Source organism: Lycium barbarum, chromosome 6 (genome assembly GCF_019175385.1).
Source record: "Lycium barbarum isolate Lr01 chromosome 6, ASM1917538v2, whole genome shotgun sequence".
Taxonomy (NCBI): domain Eukaryota; kingdom Viridiplantae; phylum Streptophyta; class Magnoliopsida; order Solanales; family Solanaceae; genus Lycium; species Lycium barbarum.
Window position 1 is genome coordinate 23480549 of NC_083342.1, and position 27226 is coordinate 23507774.

The window sequence follows — 27226 nt, forward strand, 5'->3', positions numbered from 1 at the left end:
TGTTTTCTTCCCTTCAAAAATAAGAACATCAGGATAAAGGTAACACGGGACTTTGAAGCTCAAAAGAAAAATGACAATCGCTTTTCTAATGATTTTATCGAACGATTTCCTGTGAGCCACGAAACAGATTATCCAACTATCCAAGTCGCAAGTACGAACCACTCAATGGAGAATCTCAGGCCAATAAGCTGATACAAGAATTACTCTTAATATTGCTCCAAAAAAAGGGTCTTTAATCTTTATCCACACAACAGAAAAAGTAAGCCACCTTAAAATTGGCAGAACCCTACTACAGCAAACATAGGCCTATGTAAAACTAATTTGCCAACTTATTTTTCAAAATAATTTATGGGGTACATTGAGATCGATGATTGAGAACCAGCTTTTCTAGTATCAAACCAAGAGCAATATGCAAAAGCTACAGAGCTGAGCTATTCCCCATTATATGCGTAAGTTTTCACGTCAAAACCCCAGGGGACACCGAAGAATTTACAGAAAAGAAACGTATTTACGGAAATGTATGTGCAAAAACATTCATGCATCTATTAGTTTGTACAAATAAATTCCCCAGTCCAATTTTATAGCTTGCAACCTCATCAAGGCTATCCCCCAAGAACGAATTCACACAATTAGTACGACATTAATCATTCTGCTACTGACACAAGGCATTATTTTCTTCTCAATCTCATTGTTTCCAATTAATAAAATAAAATCAATAACTTTTTTGCGATTTTTCCAGTTTTGATTGAACCTTAAGAATATAGAATACAATCTTCAGTCCTGTAAAAACTGGGTGAAAAAATTGGGTGCTCAGGGATGGGGGAATTTCGAACACATCTACTACCTCTACCTCTTTTCGAACATCTACTAGAACACAAAATTACTCTTCAGAGTTGTGACTGATTAACAAGGTTCTCCTCTACATCTTTTGCTCCTATATTTGCATCTGTTATCTATGAACTTTTCTTATACATGTACAAGAAATATATTCCCTAATCTCTTTTTCGTTGTTGGCAGATTAGTGCAACTTGAAAGTAGCATACAAGTTACAACTGTTTGTAGAAGAGAACGTATGCTTGATCATGCAGCACTTTGCTTGTGGGGATGGCTGTGACTGACACGTCATCGTAACGCAGCCACTTGCCACTTGGATGGCGGGCATCAGCAGTGTAATGACCCTTTGAAGGGTCCCTTCCATGATGAGTTATCGTTGCAACGAGTTCATAGCTCCTACCCTGTACCGGTTAAATGGAAGTATATGCATTACTCGATATCATCTTCAGGCACAAGGTTTAGATCGATACATTTCTGATACAGGCATACAATTATGTACAACAACAATGCCTTAATCCCAAAGAAGTTGGGGCTAGCTGACCAAAGTGCTCCATTTAAGCTCATCTCAGACCAATATTATATAGTTATCTACATAACAGATTTTAAAATTGCATGTAAATATACATACCAAGGTCATTACAGATGTTCCAATCTTACCCAGATTACCACACAAGAAGAAGGAACAAGCCCAAACTACTATCCATATAACGAATCGAATTGACCATCCTTTTTTTTTTTTACAAAAAATTGGTAACATGAATGGAATTGACCATCGTTAGAAGCTTAATGACCCTTTAGAAGATTTTGAGCGCCTTTCAATGGTGAAAGTGAATTTACTAGAGAATAAAACCAAGTAATTTGTCAAAATCAATTTAACTGGAATGTAGCCAAATCAAATCCAATGTGATCAGAAGGTAAGAATAACATGACAATCTCGGTGCATAATAGGATTTTGAGGACAGCTTTCAACCAAGGGAACTAGCAGGGCCAAATTTGTAAGAACAGGTAGATAATCTCACCTCAGAAGGAGAGGCCAGCAATTCACGTCCAAACACAAGCTCCAAGGGGAAGTGCACGGGTTTGTGCAACTTGGTACTCCCTTCACTTCCGTAGCTAAAGCGCATTAAATGCAGCACCATTATATCAGAAAGCTCCAGAATCTTAACAGACTTGCTCGCACTGACTACCTCAGCCTGACATACGATTAATTGAGAGAATCATGAAGCATTCTCCAAAATATTTGCTAGATTTACCATCCACAAGCATAATTAGTTATTATCCGAAATGTTTGGCCAAGAAAAGGTAATCACTACTGTGTTTTCTTTGTCAGAAGAAAATACATTAATTTTCTTCTTATTTACTCAGAGTATGATAATCATGTATGCTAAAAAGGGTGTATCCTACAGAATGACTACATAGTTGTGTACTTAATCATCTACTTGTCCAAAAGTCCACATAACATAATAGAGTACCTTTCCAGCTGCAGACGTTCGATATCCTTCAAGTGCCTCTGGTGCAGAAAACATCCGAAGTGCATCTTCTATTGAGCAAATAGGCTCCGGATAAATGTTAAGGTGGAGCAGAAGAAATGGTTGTACTGTTGCTGAGGCTTTGTTACCTTGTTAAACCAATGAATAAGAGCTATTAGACAAATGGATAAGAGAGTCCCAACAGGAATCAACTTATATGAACCAGTGTTATCAAAAGCGAAAAGCGCAAAAAAGCTCGAAGGCCAGCTGGGGCTTTAAGTGCAAAGCGCAAATAAAGGGTGGGCTTTAATGAAAAAAGGTGCAATGGTGCAAAAATAAAAATACATATATGTTTAGCCCAAGACTAATAATAATAAGCATGAATAACAAATATATGGACTAACAAATTGTAAAAACATAACGATAAAGTGAAATATCAATTATCTAGTGTTCGAGAGGCTCATTGGCAAGGAAAAGTATGTCTTGGAGCCTTGATGATCTTGGAGCCTTGATGATGACACCGAAGCGCACATAAAGCGAGGCGAAGCGCTTAACATGTTTTGAGCCTAACTTCAGGGCTTAAGCGTGCTTTAAGAGCACCTTTGACAACACTGATATGAACAAAAGAGAATAAGAAACATAGCAGATCAATGACACCAGTCCTTTCATAAATTGATGAAGGCTTTACAAATTCAAATTCTTAGCAGGTTCAAGTTTTGCCTAATGCTTTTGTGTTATGCATTAGCCAGCTTAGATAGAAAAAGGAAATAAAAGCCAAAAATTAAGATGACTATTACAGAATATCCTTGTATCTCAACTGGCCCAAGTGGATATAACCACAGAAGGGATCTCAGCTTCAGCTAACACAACTTTTAGTATAGATTTGGATAGATAAAGAACAAATGCTCTTACTGCCACAGGCACAAAGATAGCCTCCTTTTGACAAGGAGTAATACAATAGAAGAAACTTAAAAGTCCAAATTCTACAAATCCCAAAGTACCGGTCAAATCAATATTCTCTAGAATACCGAATACCTCTCTATAAGGAAGAAATAAACTCGTCCCACATTGTTTTTCATTTATCACACACTATATTAGAGGGGTACTTCAACAGAAGGCAGAGATCGTTAGCTGCAGGGATAACTCATGACTTCTTGTCCATCAGGCTAACTAAACATGTATAAACTGGAATAGAAAAAATTTACATTGGGAGTTTCGTACATATTTTGCACTGTTGAGTACTGACTAAGTTTTATATAGATGGATGAGCATGTACGGACAAATACGTCACAAAATTTATCCATTCACCAGAAGAATAAAATGTTATATAGAAGATACACAGCGTTAAAACGTCTTTTTACTATTGCTCCCAAATGATATGCTTTTGATGCGCAGAATAAGACAGCAAATTTCCTAAAATTTGGGATAAAATGCTACAAGTATGACAAAAAATAAGAGACTCAAACTGCTACACGTTTAATAGAGTCATTCTAGTTATTGAACGTTTTAAAACTAGAGGTAGAACTGAATTGCCTTGGAAGAAAGAGCCCAGATGTCATTATCAGTCAACAAAACAGTTCCAGTAGTAAATAGTAATAACTAACAATCCTCCAATGTCTTCATATAGCTAAAGCTCAAACCACAAAATGACATGTCAAAGCTAGGCTCAAATAAAACAATTAATAAATTGACAGCAATTGATCTCCCCTTTAGGCTTTACCAGACTCCAGTATCATTCTGAGATGTAAACAATATTTAATTTAACAGCAAAGACCAGACCAAAAGTAAGTTGCAATTTGCACTTCAGTGCTTGAAGACGACAAATACCTTTGAATAACCACCAAACGCTTTAAAATTACATCATGTCCTTTTCCAACACTTCTCCCTTTGATCAATCACCCTAAATGATTGGACTGCCTTTTTATACTACTGAAATCTTTTAGTGCATAAACATAGAGCATTATGGATCTAGTATAGCACACGTAATCGATTCTTTCATGTTCTAGTACATTCTTGAAAAGAAAAGACGCTCTGCTAGCAAGATGAACCACTTATATTTCGGCCTAGAAGGCAGACTCACCCCATTCCATGTGTTAAGCATAAAATCAGAAAAGCAGAAAAAGAAAAAACTAACTCCTCTTCCCAACTCTAAGTGCTTAAGTTTGAAAGAGAGAATCATCACAATCACAGGTAGCTTATTCCACATTGGTTGAGGGAATAAGCTAATCTAGTTATATGGTTTTGCGAAATCCTCATCTTATGATTTAGCTTTTGGAGTTGAGTTAGGCTCAACATCCATTATCTTAACATAGTATTTGAGTCAGACCCATCCCAGTTCTTGATTACCCATTGTTGAGCTTCTAGGTAATGTTGTACATGCTTCAAATGTCTAAACAAAGGTGTCTGAAAGGGTATTAAGTTATCTCACATTGATTGAAACGAGTTGTTGTTTCCTTCTATGGTCTTGCATAATCCTCACCTCATTTGCTAGCTTTTGGGGGTTAAGTTAAGCTCATTGTTCATTTTCTAAAGATGTACAACTTAAAAGCACCTTACTCCGGGTGAAAAAAATTACATAATTCCATTCCAAAATATATTATGATGTATCATCTTCATTACGATTCCTAAGCGCCTGGCTAATGAAGGTGTCAATACATCAGTGAAAGAAAAAGAAACGAGTAATTGCACAAAGAAGGCCCAATGTTAGATTTCAAAACACCGCAAGGGTCAACTGAAACATTTGTCTTGTTGAAGAGTTAGATGAGCACCTACAACCTTCCACAAATTCTGATCAAACATAGTTTGCAAGAGTGATACATTCCAAACTACCATTTCTTTAAATCATTTCATTTCCCCTCTTATAATGATAAAAAAACCCAGGCTCTCTACTAGGTTGAGCAATTTAGACCCTTCGCTTTTAAGCTTCTTTTTATTTCTCTTATTCTAAATTTTATTCTACAGTAGCTAGATACACCCTAGTTAGTACAAGCATACAAGGTAGTGATGGATCAAGACGGATCCGAACACGTATCCTGATATAACTAAGCAAATATAAAGGCATCCCAATCCAATGCCATGCATTTAGTTTACCTTTAGCCTTCACTACACTCTTCAATTGGCCTCCAAAAATTTCACTTAATTTTGACGGGACAAAGCTCTGTGTTCTAGTAACTGCAGTCCTATTCCTTGGGCCAACAGTCTCCCAATCATCATCCTCTTCCTCATCATCTGTTGATGAAACCAGAGAGGAGCTTCTCCCAATACCATTTGGTACCTGACCCTCTAATTTTAGCAATTCATCATGCATCTGATGCATGAGAAAACTGAGGAACTCCTGAGCATCTTCCTGCCTGTAAGTAGCAAATCCACCATAACACCAACGAAAATGAAAAACAGCATTTACAGCCACTTGACACAAATAAAACCAAACATAAAGAGAGAATTACACAGGAGCACCACTTCCATCAAATTTTGTGTCATCAAACTTCTCTTCAAATGACAGTTGCTAGGTGCATTTTAATTATAAGAAACTCATTTGAACATCTACATTTCCCAATTTCTTGTGTCGGACAACAATCCAAGTTCTCTTCAAATGACAGTTGCTAGGTGCATTTTAATTATAAGAAACTCAGTTGAACATCTACATTTCCCAATTTCTTGTGTCGGACAACAATCCCAGTTTAGAGGGAAAGAACTTGGATGTTAGGAGAACCAAAAGAAGGAAATCTAAATTGATGTTGACAGAGAGAAGAAAGACAAGTTCACTTTGAAAAGGAAAGCAGAATGAGCTATTAAAGTGGTAAAGGCGAAGTCTAGGAGGAAATCTAAAGGTTCTTGAAAGCTTTGGGGGCATATGCCATAGATAAGTTCTTTAAAGACGGAGAACAATTGAGAAGACAAGAACGTATGCAGCCAAGAAAATCATTCCACAGCTAGCTGAATAGGTAAGAACTAGACAAGAAATGAGTAATCTGGTCATTTAGGTTGTAAGATCTCTAATCTTAACTGTTTTCTTAGTGCACTCTACACAGAAGTAAAGTTTTAAAAAGAAAGCCAGTGTAATCACATGAATATGAGCCTAGTTATGTATTAGAGCTGACATTCTTGTGCTCAATCTTTTGAAGCTACTTTGCATCTTCTGGATGCCTTGAATAGAATCAATTACTTCATCAAAAAAAAAATAAAAAAAAATCACATGAGTATGAGCCTGTTTGGATGGGCTTAAAAAAAGCAGCTTATAAGCCCAAAAAAAAAAAAAATTTGGGGTAGCCCAACTTTTTTTTTTTGGCTTATAAGCTGTTTTCAGAAGCTGCTTTTTTTAAGCTAAGCCAAATGGGCCAACTTATTTTTTTGGGCTTATTTTAAGCACAAAATGGCTTATAAGCTGGTCAGCCAAACACTCAAAAAAGCTGAAAACAGCTTATAAGCTGTTTTCAGCAACTTATAAGCTAAGCCAAACGGGCTCTATATCACAAAAAGTAAATGATCTCTACCTGCCAAACTCACTTTAATTGGAGTGAGATGATTTTATTTGTGTTCTCACCATATACAACCCATTTTCCAAAACATAGTCCAAAAATAAAAGGTGACATATATGGTGCGCTCCCTTAGATTGATTCATTTGTTAGTGTCCACTTGTGATTCGACAGCTGGTTTAAGAATATATCACAGACAATTACTTCAGCTTAGCTCTTTCTTTTCTCCTTTCTGCCAATTTTTTCCCTATGACTAGTGCTTACACCCAAAGCAAAGCACCGCTTTTCCATTCATTGAGAGATTCAACTACCAAAATCAATAAAAAGGACACCATGGACCAAGATCCAATATATGATTGTTCCACATTCATCTCTTCCCCCAAATTAAAATATAAAAGGATTTTTTTTTTGTGTGTGTGTGGGGGGGGGGGGGGGGGGGGGGAATGTTTGTTTTTAGCTGCTAAAACTGAATTAAAATTAATTTGACTGAAAATGTTCAAGAGAAAGTAAAACCAGCGTGAAATAAGATGACTAGATGCAGTAAATTGTGGACTCTCCCACAGCTTATGTCTGCATGTTCAAGTTGTGACGGCATGTATAGCTACAAAAGTTGGTGATTGTCAATGACGCTAGGGAATCTATCAAAATGGTGCTTTTCAAAAAATATTGACAGTGACACCAAAGAATTTATGATACTAGTGCATTGCAAATCTATTGCAAGATAAGACAAGATCCAGTTGACAAAAATGGGAAAGTCGTTGACGTTGCTCAGAGCACCAAAGAATAGTTAAGTGAGAATAAGATATAGTTTATATGCTGTCAGTAACATACCTCGGTCTGCCTGTCAAGCTATTTGGGACATCTGGAGTAAAGTTCTTTAGGACAGATTCAAACATTAAAGGCCGAATAGGCAGCCCAATATCCGGAACAATTGTTTCCTTTTTCTTCATGCTTGAATCAATGAATATGCCAAAGTCAGAGATGATTTGAACAAAGGCATATAAAGTTGGATAGGAAGCCTGTAATAAGCAAAACAAATATTTGAAATTTATGGTTGTTACAGACCTTTGAATAATTTATTAGTTCATACTTATTTTCGTGGCTTTGGTTAGTGATGGTAGACTAGGGTCATGTTCTCGTTCGGGGACGGGGGCGAGGGTTAGGAGGGGTAAGTGGGTTAAAGGAGCCTCTAGGTTGAGAGTAGGGTCTTGGAACATTGGGACGTTAACGGGGAAGTCCATAGAGCTAGTTAAGATTCTTAAGAAGAGGAAGATTAATATAGCTTGTGTCCAAGAGACTAAATGGGTAGGTCCTAAAGCTAAAGAGGTAGACGGGTATAAGCTGTGGTTCTCTGGTAGGTCGAAGTATAGAAATGGGGTGGGCATTTTAGTAGATAGTGATTTAAGGGACCAGGTGTTAGAGGTTAGGAGAGCCACTGATAGGATGATGTCGATTAAAGTGGTCGTTGAAGGGCTCACTTTGAATATTATTAGTGCAAATGCGCCGCAAGCGGGCTTAGGCGAGGAGGAGAAGAGGCGCTTTTGGGAGGATTTGGACGAATTAGTGGGAGGCATACTGCCTACTGAGAAGTTATTCGTGGGAGGTGATTTCAATGGGCACATCGGGCCTATTTCGGGAGGTTATGATGATGTGCATGGAGGCTTTGGCTTCGGGGACAGGAATGGAGGAGGAGTCACTTTTGGATTTTGCAAGAGCTTTCGGGTTGGTGATAGCCAATTCGAGTTTCCGAAAGAAGGAGGAGCACTTGGTAACCTTCCGTAGTTCAGTGGCTAAGACCCAAATAGACTTTTTACTCCTTAGGAAGGACGATAAAAGTCTGTGCAAAGACTGTAAGGTCATTCCGAGCGACTATCTTACAACCCGACATAAGCTCTTGGTGATGGACCTAGGGATCAAGATGACGAGGAAGAAGAGGGTCGTGGATGATCGACCTAGGATCAGATGGGGGAGTTTGACCACGACTAGTGCCGTGGAGATGGGAGAGAAATTGAAGGTTATGGGGGCCTGGGATAGTAGTGGGGATGCGACAAGTATGTGGGATAGGACGGCTAGTTGCATTAGGGCGGTAGCAAGGGAAGTGTTGGGGGTCTCGACAGGTAGTCGTGGCCAGCATCGAGGGGACTGGTGGTGGAATGGAGAAGTTCAAAGGAAGGTGGAAGCAAAGAAGGTGGCGTATGCGAAGTTGATAGAAAGCAAGGATGAGGTGGAGCAGTGGACGAATAGGGAACTTTATAAGATGGCGAGGAAGGAGGCGAAGTTGGCGGTTTCGACGGCAAAAACTGCAGCTTTTGAACGCCTTTATGCTGAACTAGAAGAGAAAGGAGGGGATCAAAAATTGTTCAAGCTAGCCAAGGCGAGGGAGAGAAAGGCACGTGATGTGGTTCAAGTGAAGTGCATCAAGGACGAGCATGGCAAAGTATTGGTAGAGGAGACTCTCATTAGACGGAGATGGCAGTCATACTTCTCCAAACTCTTAAATGAAGAAGGGGACAGAGACATTGTGTTGGGAGATTTAGAACATACAAGAAGGCGTCAAGATTTTGGGTATTGCAGGAGTATTAAGGTTGAGGAGGTTAAGGGTGTTGTTCGTAGGATGCGCAGGGGAAAAGCGACCGGACCTGACGAGATTCCTGGGGAATTTTGGAAGAGTGCGGGCCCGGCAGGTTTGGAGTGGCTGACTAGGTTGTTTAATGTCATCTTTAAGACGGCAATGATGCCTGAAGAATGGAGGTCGAGTGTGATGGTCCCTCTATACAAGAACAAGGGAGATATCCAGAGTTGCAACAACTATAGAGGTATCAAGTTGCTAAGCCATACTATGAAAGTGTGGGAAAGGGTGGTGGAGATGAGAGTGAGGAAAGGCGTGTCTATTTCAGAGAATCAGTTCGGATTCATGCCGGGACGCTCAACTACAGAAGCCATCCATCTTGTGAGGAGACTGGTGGAGCAGTATAGGGAGAGGAAGAGGGACTTACACATGATATTCATCGACCTAGAAAAGGCTTACGACAAAGTTCCAAGAGAGATCCTATGGAGATGCTTGGAGGCTAAAGGTGTACCTGTGGCGTACATTAGGGTGACCAAGGACATGTATGAGGGAGCCAAAACCAGGGTAAGGACAGTAGGAGGAGACTCAGAGCACTTTCCAGTTGTGATGGGGTTGCATCAAGGATCAGCTCTTAGTCCGTTCTTATTTGCCTTGGTGATGGATGCATTGACGCGGCAAATTCAAGGTGAGGTGCCATGGTGTATGCTTTTCGCGGATGACATAGTCCTGATCGACGAGACTCGTAGCGGAGTTAACGCTAAGCTGGAGGATTGGAGACAAACTCTGGAGTCTAAAGGGTTTAAGCTGAGTAGAACCAAGACAGAGTACTTAGAGTGTAAGTTTAGTGAAGCACCTCAGGAGGCTGGCTTGGAAGTGAGGCTTGGTACCCAAGACATCCAGAAGAAAAGTAGTTTCAAGTATCTTGGATCTATTATGCAAGGCAGCGAGGAGATTGACGATGATGTCACACATCGTATTGGGGCAGGGTGGATGAAATGGAGGCTTGCTTCCGGAGTGCTATGTGACAAGAAGGTGCCACCACAACTTAAGGGCAAGTTCTACAAAGTGGTGGTTAGACCGACTATGTTGTATGGGGCGGAGTGTTGGCCAGTTAAGATTTCTCACGTTCAAAAGATGAAAGTTGCTGAGATGAGAATGTTGAGATGGATGTGTGGCCACACCAGGAGTGACAGGATTAGGAATGAGGATATTCGGGACAAGATGGGAGTGGCCTCGGTGGAAGACAAGATGCGAGAAGCGAGATTGAGATGGTTTGGGCATGTGAAGAAGAGAGACACGGATGCCCCAGTGCGGAGGTGTGAGAGGTTGGCCATGGATGGTTTCAGACGAGGTAGGGGTAGGCCAAAGAAGTATTGGGGAGAGGTAATTAGACACGACATGGCGCAGTTACAACTTACCGAGGACATGACCTTAGATAGGAGGATTTGGAGGACCCACATTAGGGTAGAAGGCTAGTAGATAGTCTCATTATCCTATCTTATTAGTAGTCGCATTATCGTAGTATAATTTCTTGTGCTCTGATTTATGCTATTATCTGTTATTTCCTGTGCTTTGATTATTCTATGTTATCTGTTTCGCTTGCGTTACTTCATTTCCATATCGCTTTGAATCTCTTAGCCTTATCTGACCTCTTTTTATGTTTTTATGTTTTTATTGAGCCGAGGGTCTCTCGGAAACAGCCGTCCTACCTTGGTAGGAGTAAGGTCTGCGTACACTCTACCCTCCCCAGACCCCACGTTGTGGGATTTCACTGGGTTGTTGTTGTTGTATAGGTTATAACAAAAAAGATTTTTTTAGTAGGTAGGTTATAACCATACCTCTGTTATGTCACGTGTTCTTAGTTCTTGCAGGAGATGAACAAAAGGAGAGCAAGAGAGAAGAGCCTGAAGAGTTGCATTAAGAAAGCATAAGTTCCCCAAGTTGACCAACCCTCGAGGTAACAAACTTCTGAAAACCACAGCAGACCCATTTGATGCCTCCAAAGATTTATGTCTACCATTAACCAGGTTATAGTTTTTAAGTTGATTAGTTAAATTAACGTCTTCCACACTGTTGGACAATTCAGACACATAATCAGCTGCACACTGCGACAAACTTGATTTCTCTGACGAGTCATAAGCATTTTCAGTATTCACTGATGGATGTAACCCACTCCTATTGTAAGCAGGATTTGTAAAACTAGAACTACCATATTCTTTTATAGTTTTGCCGACAGATTGTATGGGTTTCCCGGTATTGCTATGACCCTCAGTGACACTCTCTCTATGAGCAAGCTCCGATGGCTGAAGTTTCTTAGAATGATCAAACTCAGTCAATTTTGTGTCGAAAATACCCACAGATTTCAAAGTTGCAGAATCCAAAGAACCAAACGTGATCTCTACATCAGTTATCGGCTGGCTTTGCAAAGTTTTAATCTCATCTTCTGTAAATGACCCAAAGATCAACACCTGATGATAAAAAGAGCAAAAGAAAATAGGTAAATAAACAGAACCACAAAACAGATGCAAGAAGCAACATAACCAGATAACAATTTTTGCTAGTTTGAAGAAGATGTACTAACAGCAGAGCATTTTCATATCAAATGAGTAACTAATAAACAAACTAGTAGGATTCCCAAAAGGGGAAAAAAGGCAGAAGCCAGTAAACTACTACCACAATCTACTCACACAAGTATGGCTTCAAAAGAGCTTTAGGTTGGAGATATTGTCAAAATTGAGAAGTTGTTGATTCCGCCCCACACAATAGTACTTATGTCATAGGGGATGTCGTGGCTTTTTTTAATACGGTAAAAGTTTATTGATAAAGTACCAAGACGGTACAGAACTCCTACAGAGACCAAATAAGCAGCCTATTACACTTCCTTCTTAATGAATCCGAAAAATCCATGTACTGATTCAATAGGGACTAATGGCTAGGAAACTATTCGGAAGAAATAATTAAAAAAGGACCAAATTGGTTGGTGAGCCTAGTAATAGGAGACAAGAACAGGGGAGAACCACGAATAAAGAGAGAAAAGAAGCTTTCCAAACTTATATCTTTTGCTTTGCTTTTCCCTTTTCACTTTTGAGTGACGGTTGGCATCACTTCCTTGCAGAATTTATCACATACACACCTCTGTCCCCAGGTCCAGCTCCAGTTAGCGTGACAGAGAAGTCGGAAAGGCTCCAAAGGAACTTCTTGTGGGCCTTGGAGTGAAAGACCTTAGAGCTTTCAGCAAGACACTATTGGGAAAGTGCCCATGGAGATTCGAGATTAAGAAGCAGAATTATGAAGGGAGATGATAGCAGGAGAATATGGAGTCTTGGAATGAGAACGAAGGTCTTGAAACATAACATTACCCTATGAATGCAGTCTTTGGGAAAATATCATAAAGGATTGTGAAGATTTCAGCAGCTTAGTTACTTATGGGGTAAGCGAATAAAGGTAGAGTAAGTTTTTGGTATAAAAGGTGGTGCAGAGAGAGTACGTTGAGGGTGATCTTCCCCAAAATGTTTAGAATTTTGTGCCAGAAAAAGATGATGGAGCAACAAACTCAGGTGGCTTTTCTTTCTGATATTGTCCTTTCCTTTTTAAAAGAACTCTGGTGGTACAAGATTGGGAGTTCACTGGGACTTGAGATACAAAAGGAATTTACAAAATCAGGAGGTAGATAAATTCCATAGGTTGATGGAAATGCTCTAGAAACAAAATACCACACTCACTGACGAGGATTCATGGAGGTGGGGGTCAAGAAGTGATGGTGTATTTTCAGTGAGAGAGGAGTTAATTTTACTGCGTGTGGGTTTGGATTCCTAGAGCACCTGGGAAATTGTGCTTTCTTGCTTGGCTGACAGCTAAAGGGGCAATTTTGACAGCGGATAACATGAGGAAAACAACGGATTACATATGTAAAAGGGTGCTTTGGATGTACATGTTTAGGAGAAGACGCAGATCACCTCTAATTATATTGCCTAGATTCAGAAATCACACCAAATGTAAAATAGGATAGTTGTTTAGGCAGCGTCCCATTATGGTTTTACGAAACTCAATAACTAACTTTATAAGTAAGAATAGTTGAAATGCTTAAACAAAAAAGATTGTCAGAATCACATACTTCATATGCAGAGTGGATTTAAGGACATAAATGATACCACAGGGACAATGATTTGGACCACGTAATTTATCATTTCAAACACTAATCTAACATAAAAGAAAATTCTACTACTATTGAAAGGAAGACTATATTCAGTAGGAGATTAGTTACTCATGGTAAAAGTGTTCTCAACTTCAGTGAAAGTTCATTTTCAGCTCAACAATACAACTCATAGTGTGGCAAAGATCATAACTCATCTATCAAAGTCAATGTCTACTGACAAGCAAAAACTATACTTAAATGTTTATATCTAATGTTAGAGGTTAACTCGTTCGTCACAGAAATAGATACCAGATGACTGCAAATGCATCATTTACTTCTACAAGCTTTTTAAAAAAAATCATCATTTCTCTAACACGATGAAGGTACCATATCCATAGAGAACCCAGGTCGCAAAAAAGAATACATTTTATTTTCTTTCAAGTGTAGTGTTACCATCATTTTCTAGCTACTCAATTTCTCTTCATCTCTATAACACCTAAAATCCAAAAGAAAATCGGAAAAGATTATATTTTTTTTTCTTTCTTCTGACAGTTAACACCATTCTCCTTGCTATTCAATTTTCTCAAATGCTATATAGCCACTGCACAACCCATCAACCAGAAGTTTTCAAAAAACAATCTTATTTTTTGCTTTTTTTTTTGTTAAGGGTTTGGAACCATTGTAGTAAAAAGGCATCAAATTTCTCATTTTTATGAAAACCAGAAAAAGGGTTGCAAAATCACACAAAAAAATGTAGGTTTATGAAAGAAACAGTTCAAATCTTTAAGTACCTTTTGAGCATTCAAAAGGGTTGAAATATCACACATCAAAATGTAGTTTTATGATAAAAAAAAAAAAAAAAAAAGGGGGCAAGTCTTTGAGCACCTTTTGATCATTCATCTTCAAAGACTGGACAAAACCCGCAAAGTAAACCCATCAAACAGAAAGCTTTCAAGAAGAAAAACTTTTTTTTTTTTTGTGTGAAGGCATCAACTTTGTCATTTCTAGGAAAAAACAGCAAAAGGGTTGAATAATCACACATCAAAATGTAGAGTTATGATAAAAGGACAAGTCTTTAAGTACCTTTTGATCATTCATCTTGGAAGATTGGACAAAACCCTCAAAGTAAACCCATAGTGGAGCAAAGCAACAATGGAAGACATGAAAAATACAGGGTAAAATATAGTAATGGAGCTCACTGAGAGAGGTGGGGTTAATTGAGGGGTGGCGGGAGTTTTTAGGGTTTGGTCTCTCTCAAGAAGAGAGTGGAAGGGGGAGTTTGGGGGTGGTCAGAGATGCAATTTTTTGCAAAGGTTTTTGAGGAAAGAGGAAAAAATGACAGAAGGGGAGAAGAGGTATATGAAAATGATTGGGGGTTAAATGAATTATTTTAGGAAAGTTGGAATCAAGAATATACCTTAGGTGAAAAAATGGGGGTAAAAGGATAGGGTACATGGGTAAATAAAGAGTCAATTTCACATTGACCACCGGACAATAATTTTTGTATAATTGAGTTATTTATGGATGGTTCATAAAATACAAATAATCGAAGGGTCTAATTTTCTATGCAAATTAGAAGTGCTATAAATCACTCGCCAAATTTTCTAATATCATTTTGTCATGACTCAAAATTTTCTAAGCTGCGATGACACTTGCACGTCAACCCGATAGGCGCATTAATTCCAACTTTACATGATTATCTTTATTTAGCCGTTATACTTGAAAGCAACCGAAGACAATAAATAAGGTTATTCAAGTCTGATTTAATCATAAGCGCGGAAGTACGACCGAAAATCTCAAAATCTGGCGATATGAGTCCAAAGCATCCAAAAAAAATTAAATACATAAGTTTGAAATTTGATACACTGTTTGAATAAGAGTAGAATAATAGTAATAAAAGAGAGAGAGAGAGTCCATGGTGCTGCGAACTAGTCAAGCAGCTTACCCTCCAAGCATGTTCTAAACTCGATCACGGTGTCATTTCCACAAGGATTGTTATATGCACAAAAAGTACAGTAAGTGTAGAATGTACAATAATTAATGCGTACTCGGCAAGTATCAACGACCGACCCCAACAAGACAGTGGCGAGTGTTGGACCTTCAAAATATTTACGTTCAACTTCTACAATTATATAATTTCAACATATAAGGAAATGACTGCACACAAGGTAAATCCACCCGAACAATGTAATAAAATGCACAGAATCAACATATATAAATGAAATGCATAGATCCAATCAAACAACATAAAATATGCACAAAATCAACATATAGAGATGATATGAACATATAAGAGTCATAATGCATGTGATGTTGACTCTATACCACAACTGATCAACCAGTGCTCCTAGCACACTGTCCACACACTGGTCCGGCTGAGGGTAGCTCGACCATTGACCCATCTGGGACAATCACATTGTTCATATGCCTACATAGAATAATGATCTCATCATGTCAAATAATCATATCAATTTACCTCGGGCAAAATCTCATCGGACCATATTCAAAATAATCCGCCAGAAAGAAGATTTGATTTAGCCATAATCACCTCGGACGTATCAAAAAATTCAAAATGTATATTATGAAAACATGAATTACATATGCAGTCATTTGACATGTAACTAGTGCATGAAATAAACCTATGAAACTCATGTGTCATAAATTTCCCCGTCAAAGGCTTTGACTTACTTTAATTTGAAGCATTTCAAATACCATGAATGACTTTGCTCTTCTTCAAAGCCTCTGAAAAGCTCCTAACCTAATTAAAACTGTATTCTATAGAGTGAAACGAGTCCATCGATACTCTATTATAACTTTGGCACGTTCACCCAAACTCCTATGAATTCAATTATAACCAATGTTCAAATTAGACATTCAAATTAACCAAATTCATTCTTTTAAGTTGAAGTCCAAAAAGCCTTGAATTCCCATTCAAATCTAGGAATCTAAGCATGAAAATCAATGGTATTATTGCAAAATAATCGGGACAAAGTTAGAATCATTTACCCAAATATATTGTGATGAAAAACCATCCTTAAATGGTCCAAATTCGAAATCCCAGCTCCACAATAAGAAAAATGTCAAATTTCTCAAATCTGTCCATTTTTATACTATATGGACCTCCGCAATTGCAATCCCTTTGTCGCAATTGCGACCTTCACAATAGTGGGAAGACCATCAGAATTGCGAAACTCACAGGTCCCAGGCCCCTCCTAAAATGACTACGTCATCGCAATTGCAAAGCCTCTAATCTTGCAGCCGTTCGCAACAAGCGGTCAATAAATCGCAAATGCAGCTATCGCGAAAGCGATTCTAGTCCGCAATTGCGGCTGCACCAGCAAAAAAAAATCAATAACAATCTAATCCAGTTTATGTTACCCAAACCTCTCGCGTCCCAATAAAAACTTCCAGATAAGTCTCAAATCATCATATGAGCCTATAACACTTCAAACTATGAATCTGAGTCTGTAAAATGTTGATTTTTAACTTTAAAGTCATTAGTTTAGGTTCAAGTATTTCAAAACTCACCCGAACCCAGTGACGGAGCTACACCCACCAAAGGGTGGTCAGATAAACACCTTTCATCAGAAAATATTTCTGGGTATATAGAATATAGATATTGTCTGATATATCAAACTACGAATCCGAGTCTGTAAAATGTTGACTTTGGTTGACTTTTAACTTTACAGTCATTAGTTTAGGTTCCAGTATTTCGAAACTCACCTGAACCCAGTGACGGAGCTACACCCACCAAAGGGTGGTCAGATAAACACCTTTCATTGGAAAATATTTCTAGGTATATAGAATATAGATATTGTTTGATATATATATATATATATAAGCATAGGCCCAACACTAAAATAGTTCAATATCGTGTCGCAGCTTGATTAAAAATTGATAAAAAAAAAATACCCAAAATTTCAGTAGCTAACACTTTTGTTGAAACACCCTTACAGTTGCAGTTAACATAACTACATTCAACCAAAGGAAAAACAACTACATTAAGTGCTAGGACAGTTATACGTGAAGTGCAAAGCTAAATAATAGCTAAATGTTATTGGTTCATCACTCATACAAAGATAAAAACTACAAACCCAGAGCAGCAAGAACAATGGCAATAACAGTGGTATAGAGTCCCCATTTCCCTTTCACTATAGAAATTTAATCTTGAATGATGTCTCTTTCCATTACTCGGTAGTTATGCAATTGAAGCCTCAACATGATGTAGGGTTCTCCCACTGCATTTTTCCTTCTCTATAGCAACAAAGAGATATTGCTCACCACTACAATGTCAATGAGAAGTCTCAAAGACGACAATGTCACATCTTCAAGAAGCGCCAAGATTGTAAAAGAAACTTTTCCTCGCCTAAAAATATCTAATAACAGAAACAATACCAAAAACTATGGAAACAACATTTAACCGCGGCAGCAAATCCGTAACAATAATAAAGTGAAAGAATAAAAATTGATATACATTTTCGACTGCTTAAAAGAATGTACTTCTCCTCAATGCCTTAAAACATCATCCTGAGTGCAAATGTGTAATCCTGGGAGTGAAACTAAATACCTAGCAAAAATAAAAGGCATTATCATAATATGATAAACTCAGAAACTGGTATAAACAGAAGAGAAAACGACAAACTTCTCTACCGAGTGAAAGCTATCCGACTCATTTATCTTAATCTCGTCCATCCTTTACCTCCAATCTGCAGCTGGAGTGGTGGGGGGTTTGTGCTGACTGATATCTCGGTCTTGTCTTTCTTACATATGTTTAGGAAAATATTATGAACATGTTTTTGAAAATATTATGAACATGTTTTTTTAGTGACTTCAGAATAGACAACATCGTATGTAAAATGTCATAACGCTGGAGGGAGTTTGGAACATGACTTACAAATATCTTCTTGAGGAAGTGTAATTCTTCTAATCACAACTTTGATTACCAGTCAGTAGAAACCCTCACATAAGTGGGACATTTATAAATGTTGTCTTTTATTGCTCAATGAAATAACACAATTCTATGTAAAGGCTAAAACTGAAATTTTCTTGCTCGACAATTCTTGCAACGGGGCTTCTAATTGATGGATGACATGCTTCATTCTCAGCTTTACTAAGGTGAAAATATACTGTAATTTCTTGAATTCTTTGTCTTTTCTATTTATCAGTTGGAAATTCCTTTGTTACTCTTTCGTTAATGAAAACAAAAACCAGAATGTGGTGGATATTAATGACTGTAAATGATCATGATGTGATATTGGACTTTTGCATTTTCCTAAGTATTGTGGAAAAAAGAAATAGATGCCTGCATTAATCATTCAACATCATCGATTCATTTATATAACAAATATCCAAGGATGCGATGCTATGAAAAAGCATTTTTAAATAATCTTTGATTTTAAATTATTCAATTTAAATACCAATGCAACATTCTTTTAAATACCAATGCAGCGTTCTTTCTTAACAGAATTCTTATAGATACGTAAGAATTCTTTAACAGAAAAGGTCACAATACCCAATCAGAAGTATTTCTTTGAGAAATAAAACTTTCAAAACCTGATTTTTACAGAGATCAAAGTCTTAGATTCATAAACAAAGAGCATAATATGCAAGTCAACTGTTAATAGAATACAAATATGCTTCTGAGTCTTAGAATATTCCAAACGAATATGAAAGAATGGAGTCGAACATGATGATCATGGCTTAAACTTCTATTAACCATTGAATGTCAGTGTATTTTAGGTGTTTACAGCTTTTGACTCTCTAACTACTACATATACTGCTTTATATCTTTGTGAATGAGTAAGAGAATTTAAAAAAAAAATAAAAAAAAATCTTGTTTTAAGTTTGAAGGCATAGGGTAGTTCATGGTAATTGTTTCTAACTGCTTCAAGTCTAGGATAGCAAATTTATACCAAAATTTTCTAGGTGTCAAGTGATAAAAAGAGTATGCGAACATGTTATTCAGAGTATAATCCCGCACCAGCTAATTATCTGTTGATTGTTGTCCCCCATGAGATGCTTCTTGCATATAAACCCAAAAAAAAAACATGTTTACCTTTAGGGAAAAGGTAGCACGACTAATTTATCCCAAAGCTGCAATTAGATTACCCCACCTGAGGCTCAAAAGAAACATCAAGAATGAAAAAATTTCAACATACCTGATATTTCAATTACCATAACAATGACATGCACACATAAAACCAAAAATAAAAGCACAAAAATGAACATCCAAATAGGATATAAAGAGATTGAGAAACAAAGATTGATAAAAGCTTATACCTAAAAAGAGCGTTGGAGGAGAGAAAATGGGTATATCTTGTCAATGGCACAATTCGTGTCTGACTCTACTCTTTTGCGCCTTTTGATTCATCCATTGACTGTTCTCAACAAATTGAGTCTACTTACTTGTGCAACGATATCAGAAAACCCATATAAATTTAGAATGAAAATAGAAGCACAACTCAATTTGAAGAAAAAAAAACACCTTTAGAAAATTGAAAAAATAATTTATTTGTATTAGGCATATTGTCGAGCATCTTTGGTATAATATTGTGCAAATTGATACCCACCAAAATTCTATAACAATATCTGGGTAAACTAAATAAATATGTATTCATTCCAAAAGTTCCATTTTCAGTAGGTGTTCATTCTCCAATAAGGAAACAAACATGCATTCCGATAAATGTACCCAAGTATCTATTCCCTATATCAAACATGCATACAAAGAAGTGCTAAAATATAATGACTCACATGTAAGAAATCAATCAAGAACAGGCAAAATTAAGAGGATATGCCTTCATTACAATCAGAAACCATGTGCTTGAAAGAGTGAAAAATGATGAGAAGCCTTAAAAGTTGAGAAGAGATGGGCTTTGAGGAGTGAAGAAGAGAGAGAAAGTTAAGTTCTTTGAACTGGTTGTATCTAATTAAAGTGCTCAACACACGTGTTTACTAATATAGAGTGCACACGTCTAGTGAAAAGGCATGAAAAGCAATATCAAATTACCAATTTATCCTTAAATAAATGTGTAATCTCCACAGTACCTTTGTTCGTCCACCCAAGTCCCATTTCTATAATATAGTAAAATATAAGCAATTGAGCCACATAGGTCATATAACGAGTGAATACGTCAAATGTCCATCCCCCGTTTACACCACATAGGCTCTGGTCATGCACGACAAATGATATCCATGTATAAGCCACATCAGGCCCCATACAATAGACGATAAATGATTTCCCCTGGTAACATATATAGTAGCATTTTTCTGGATATATAGGTTAAATATAGATATTGTTTGATATGTACTAACTATTGAACATCCTTGACATAGAAGAGAAAGATATATATATATATATATATATATATATATATATATATATATATATATATATAACGAGTCATATAACGAGTGGATACGTCAAAAGTCCATCCCCCGTTTAAGCCATATGGGCTCTCTGTCATGCACGACAAATGATATCCATGTATAAACCACATCAGGCCCCATACAATAGACGTCAAATGATCCCCCCCCCCCCCCCCCCCCCCCCCGCGTAACATATATAGTTGCATTTTAAATATAATCGTTCATTAACTTATGAAAGCGTTACGTATGATTTGGTGAAGTTGTTACTGTGGAAGTGATTCATTCGATATACATGTTGCATATGGATTTCTCGCATAAAGAAGTCTAACATACTCGAAAAACAACAAGAATCCTATAAGGCCATATGAAAGATCGATATCGTATGAACAATTATAGGTGAGAGAAACATATGAACGTCTAATATACGAATAGGAGATTCAGGATGAATCGTTCTTTAGAACTCACATAGGAAAGGAAACATAGGGTAGGAAGTCATGTCAAAGGAGACATATGTGATACAACTATACACTCTCGCTGCTCTTATGATTCTCACTCGAGATTATCAGAGCCTGTACTCTAGTTCTCTTCTCAAATACCTGGAACTACCTCCCGTAATAGGTTAGATGCGACCCGTATGCCTAACATATCGGAATAGAGCACAAAGGTTCATTGTAAGATCTAAAAGCTAAAAGAAAATAAACACATGATTTATATAAAGTTTGTTTAGGAGCATAAAACAAGGAGTACAATTTCAACTCTATAAACATATTGACAGACGACTCAAGAAGTGTACCGACCCATTCAGTCGTTTTAAATTTCTTACCCCATTTTACCCAAAATACCCTTTCCATAGTCTCTTTTCTATATTTATAATTTATGGGGATGGGTGACACGATTCCCGAGGTAATCGGGCGGGTTTTGGTTGGTTTTGGGGATTTTAGAGATTTCTAAGTTAAAGAAGTCAAAAGAGTTGACCAAAGTCAACACTGGGGGTATTCTTATCATTTTCAAAGTTTTGTCAATTCCATTAGGTTCATTTATGACTTAGTTGATCTTTTGGTTCGGGCCCCGAGGCGTTTAGGTGTGATTTGGGTCATTGGTTGGAATTATAAGTTTTTGATGTTTTGGAGTTGACTGTGGTCAACCCTGGGTCAAGACAAACTCTTTTGGAAAATCTAAAGGTGCAAGTGAGTTCGTAGCGTTGCTTATTCTCAGTCTACATAATTGGTTTTTTTCTGGGAGGTTCCGAGTGAGTTTCGGGTATCCATTCCGAGTTTGTGAAAGTTTTGGGCATTTTAGAGATTTCTAAGTTAAAGAAGTCAAAAGAGTTGACCAAAGTCCACACCGGGGGTATTCTTATCGTTTTCAAAGTTTTGTCAATTCCATTAGGTTCATTTGTGACTTAGTTGAGTTTTAGTTGAGTTTTTGGTTCGGGCCCCGAGGCGTTTAGGTGTGATTTGGGTCATTGGTTGGAATTATAAGTTTTGGATGTTTTGGAGTTGACCGTGGTCAACCCTGGGTCAAGACGAACTCTTTTGGAAAATCTAAAGGTGCAAGCGAGTTCGTAGCGTTGTTTATTCTCAGTCTACATATTTGGTTTTTTTCTGGGAGGTTCCGAGTAAGTTTCGGGTATCCATTCCGAGTTTGTGAAAAACCATCTGGTTCAATTTTGCTAGTTTCATTCTTCACTTTCACGAGGAAGGTACCGCATTCGCAAGGGTCGCGTTTGCATGGGCCTTCTCTCATTAACAAAGAGGAATGGGTTTGGGCTGGCCTATTCGTGAAGCCTCGCGTTCGCGAAGGCCAAGTCCTTTGGACCAAGTCGCGCATCATCGCGATCGCTAGGTGGCTCCGCGATTGAGATGAAGGAAATCACTGAACTAGTAATTTAATTTCAAAATTCGAAAGAAGACTTCACTCTCAAATATTTTAAGTTCTAGAGCTCGGTTTGGGTGATTCCAAGCTCCAACTTCAAGATTCTTCATTGGGGTAAGAGTATAACTCTCTTCTAGACTTTATTACATGATTTCATTCTCCAATTTCCTTTCTAATCCATGAACTCACATATAAAAATAAGGATTTTCTATAGATTGGGGTTTAACTAAATAGTGAAATTGAAGGCTAATTTCTGGTTAGATTTTCATGATATTTAGGTTGTAAACTATCTAGACTAGGGGTGGCAAAACTAGCCCAAACCCATTTGACCCGCCCAACCCGCCCAAGCATTAATGGGTTTGGGCTAGAATGATTTTGAAGATGGGCTGACTTGGGCTAGCCCAAGTTGATCCATCACAAATCATCAACCCAAACTGGCCCATCAAATGAGCTCAAACTGACCCATCAATTGTCCTCTATGCATATGTATAAAAGCTATAAAACATGATTAACTTCTTTTTAATTATTATTTAAACTTATTTTTGTAATTATTTTTACTCTTATAAACGTTTATTTTTAATTTATTTTAGAAAAAAATATTTTTATTTTTTATTTCCTTATTTTAACTTTTTTACTAGTAATTTTTTATTTTTAAGTTTTTCATTTTTTTCGTGAGGGTCTATGCTTATCCGTTTTTGTTTAACCTATTTTTGACCCACACACATTTGCCACTCTTAGTTATGTACAAGACAACCATAAAAATATATAAATAAGACAAAGGGGTAAAAGAGAGGAATCTAACAAAATCACTATTCATTACATAAATTAACATTTAGTTTTCTTTTGATTTACTTTTCGGAATAATTTCAAATATATATGTACTAGATAACTCATGAGTAAATATTTACAGTGAATATCTTTATAATTTTGAGTAAAAACACTCGTTTGTATTTTTTTTAATATCCAAAAAGTATTTAAAGTTGATTTTTTCAAAACACCGTTTATTTATTTAGAAATGCATGAGCGAGAGAATATTTGCAATCAAAGAATATCGATATTTTTAGTTTCTTAAAATGTTGAAAAGGTGGGTTAAGTTGGGCGGGTTGGGTTATGACCCTTCATTTAGCCCATCTTGACCCAGCCCATATTAGCCCAAACAAACTTTGGGCAGGGTTGGGCTTTGGCCCATGTATAGGTTCAGCCCATCTTGATCCGCCCAACTTTAGCCCAAATGGCCCAATTGCCACCCTAATCTAGACTATGGTTCAATTTTCAGTTTTTCCCTAAGGGCTTAGGGTTGGTTGTTTTGGGTTCATTTTTGGACTTTAATTTAAGTCTAGCAATATGAATATTGTTGGGTTCGTATGACCGTTTAGGTTACTAATTTGATCATGTTAAGTTTAATTTCATGATAAATTACATTTTTTACCTTTGGGGTTTGGATTTGGGCTTTTGGTTTGACTTTTTGGACCCAAATCCTTTTACGGTTTATGGAGTATCCTTAGATTCATATTGTGACATAGAATTTATCCTAGTTAGGCTTTGATTGTTTGGAAGCACTTCGAAAGGGTAAAGCTTTGGCTTGAGGGTTCATGGCGCCTGCTCGGCTTTGAGGTAGGTTATGGTTTATTCTTTAGACTCCGATCGCAGGGCTTATATAGTTTATAAATGTTGAAGGGGTATTAGGCATGATGGGGTTCCCACCTTAATGATTACGATGAGCACTTGGGTGGGTACCAGTGTATATTGTTAGGTAGTTAAGATAACGGGGAAGCATGTTAGGCCTTCAGGCGTGGATGTGGTGATAAATCCACTAGTTTGGTATGATTTCTGTTTATGTGGGCTATGATAGCCGTGATTTGACTTGTACTTCTGATTGGATTGTTTACCTCATCGTTTCATACCTCGTATAATTATGGAAGGATATTGATTTAGAATTATGAGTTGGTACATGAATCTCATTGATTACGCATATTCATACTTGAAGTCTATAATGTTGTTGACATGATATGTTACACTGTTGCATTCATCCTCCATTTATATGCACATATGGATAAATTGTGAAAAGGGAAAGATACGAGATAATATAATAATCAGAATGAGGTAAGGTTGTTGTTCTCACAGTCTGACTGTAAAGTCGGGCTATACAGTGAGTGTCTCATTGTTCGGCGGTACAGAGAGTGGTCACAGTCCGAAGGAAAAGGCCTCGGGCGGTACAATGACAGGTATATGGACCTCGCGATTCCCCCACAGGTCACGACTAGATGGAATGACAACTAATGCGTGTGTACCAGGTTTTCTATTGGCCATTGCATTGCATTCATGCATTCATATATCTATTTGTCTCTTATTCTCCTTACATGTTTATGTCTTTGGCTCCCTCAGTATGATCTGTGATTTAATTGGGCTTAGTAGTGAAGCTAAGTTGAACTGATGTATTATTTGTTAACTTCAATCTTTATATCCTGTATTTGTTTTCCCTTCGTTGTTGGCCTATGATACCTACGAGTCCTAGTGGTTGTACTTATACTACACTTGCTGTATCTTTTCTGTCGGTGTAGATTCTGATCCATGTTCCAGCGTTCGGCCCCGTGACTAATCCTGAGGCGGTCTATTTCGAGATTACAGGGTGGTTTGGTCGTTATAGTGTTTTTGACTCATTTACCCCCGTTGACCCTTCCTTGAACGCTATTAGTATGATTTTGACCCGCGATGATAAGTGGCACGGTTCTCGAGATAATCGGGCAAGATTTATGATGACTTATGTGAAATAGAGTCTTAAAGTGAAAAGTCATTGACTGATAGTTGACTTTTGGGTAAACAGACCTTTTTTAGAAATCCGTGAGTGTTTTGGGATATTGGTTGGAGAGTTGATCTTTGGCCATTGGGTTGACCCGATCAAATAAACCTCTGTTGGGAATTCTGAACCACGAGTGAGTCCGTAGCGTGCTTTTATGTATCTTTACATGTCTGTTTTGTATCTGGAAGGTCTTGGATCATCGTCCGGTTTTGGGAAAAAGTTAGTTAAAAACTAGCAATCTGCTGGTGTTTGATGTCCTACTTGGGCGGGACCTTGTGCACTGTTGCGGACCCGCCTCAGTGAGGCCTGGTCCGCTGGCGCGTGGTAAGTGGATTTATGGGAATCCGCTCCAGCTGACGGAGCTCTGCTGGAGCGGACACCCTGTAGCGGTCCCACTACCGCTGTGGTGAAAACGAAGATCAAAATCCTATTTAATGCTAAGTAAAACCCTTCATTTCCTATTCCTATATTTATTACTCCTAAGTGTCTTTAAGGCGAATTGAAGAGGTTCTAAATAGATTCTTTTTGGAGGAAAGTTCTCTAACCTTGATTTCCTTTATTCACAATTCTTAAGCATGAATCCATGGCAGAAAACCTATAGAACTTAAGGAAGAAGATAGGTTTTGACTTTTACTTCATTATTTGATATTTAGTCTTCTAGTACGAGATTAATTGACGGATCTGATTAATCTAAGCATGGATTATCACGAATTAGTAGTCAATAGGCTTGAATCTTCCTTTCTGGTTGAGAAATTGAAAGTTAGGGTTTATACCCAAATTGGGAGTTTTGCTTTGAATAATGAAATTGATCAGTACTTGAGCTAATTTAGCAATTGGGCAGTAGAATTGAACTTCTAAAATGTTCAGTGACCTATTCCATCTTTGAAATACTCATCTACCATTGTGGGCCCGTTTCCCACTCTTTTACTTAGTTGATTTTGATTTGAACGAATGTATAGCAATATGAGTACCGTTGTTTCTCGTTTCCAAGTCAGAATTCGATAATGGCTAGACTTTGGGTACTTGGAGCCTTTTCGGAAGTGCAAGGATCAGATTTGACTGTTCGTGGCTCCAGCTCAGCTGCTAGGTAGGTTACAGCTCACCTTTCGGTTAGACTTCAGTTAGCCAAGCATATGTAGAAATTAGTTATTATCGGAGAAAACATGTTAAGCCTTCGGGTATGAAGTTGGGATGGAGATTCTTAGATTGGTATTGTTGACTGATTTGTGGGCTTGTTGCCTCTTTGCGATTTATTGACTTGTTGCCATGTGTGTGATATTGGACGTGTACTTAGTTACCATATTGTGATATGATACGCTTGTCCCTCACTTATCTTGAAATTATCATGGATAGCGAAAAGGACTTGACTTGACATTGATATCATGATATATGTCCATGTGTGGCACGACTGGGATTGATATGATTCACTTGATATTGCTATTTTGCATTGCATTCATCCTCATTTCCATGAAACATTGATATTACCTGTGATTGGTGCCGATGATTGATGAGGGAAAAATACGTATATAAATTAAGTTGTTTTAATTTTTAATATTAATATTTTTATATTTTATTTGCAGGAAATACTATAATTTAATAAATAAATTCAAGAGATCAAAATGAAGAAGAAAGAAAAGCAAAAGAAAGAGAAAAGGAAGCCTGTAAAGAGGAAACCAATTGTGCAAATTTTCTTTAGTGTGGGAC

The 27226-nt window shown here is 37.6% G+C and overlaps 1 protein-coding gene and 1 long non-coding RNA gene across 3 annotated transcripts; both read right to left on the reverse strand.

Moving 5' to 3' along the window:
- Positions 1-658: 658 nt before the first annotated feature.
- Positions 659-14844, reverse strand: LOC132643621 (ubiquitin carboxyl-terminal hydrolase 24-like). 2 transcript variants are annotated; one of them, XM_060360093.1, is made up of 7 exons: positions 14368-14506; positions 11186-11815; positions 7610-7797; positions 5394-5653; positions 2307-2452; positions 1854-2027; positions 659-1235 (listed from the first exon to the last, which is right to left on the reverse strand). In XM_060360093.1, exons 1-7 carry the CDS (start codon positions 14380-14382, stop codon positions 1047-1049), a joined length of 1602 nt encoding a protein of 533 aa, XP_060216076.1. In that variant the 5' UTR covers positions 14383-14506; the 3' UTR covers positions 659-1046. The 2 variants fall into 2 exon arrangements, with proteins under 2 accessions (XP_060216076.1, XP_060216077.1); XM_060360094.1 differs by lacking the exon at positions 14368-14506 and adding an exon at positions 14566-14844 and having other exon boundaries at positions 660-1235.
- Positions 14845-17400: 2556 nt separating this feature from the next.
- On the reverse strand, positions 17401-20531 carry LOC132643622 (uncharacterized). The gene is made up of 2 exons (XR_009583679.1): positions 19762-20531; positions 17401-19595 (listed from the first exon to the last, which is right to left on the reverse strand). It is a non-coding gene; the product is annotated as an uncharacterized LOC132643622 (long non-coding RNA).
- Between the last annotated feature and the right edge of the window lie 6695 nt (positions 20532-27226).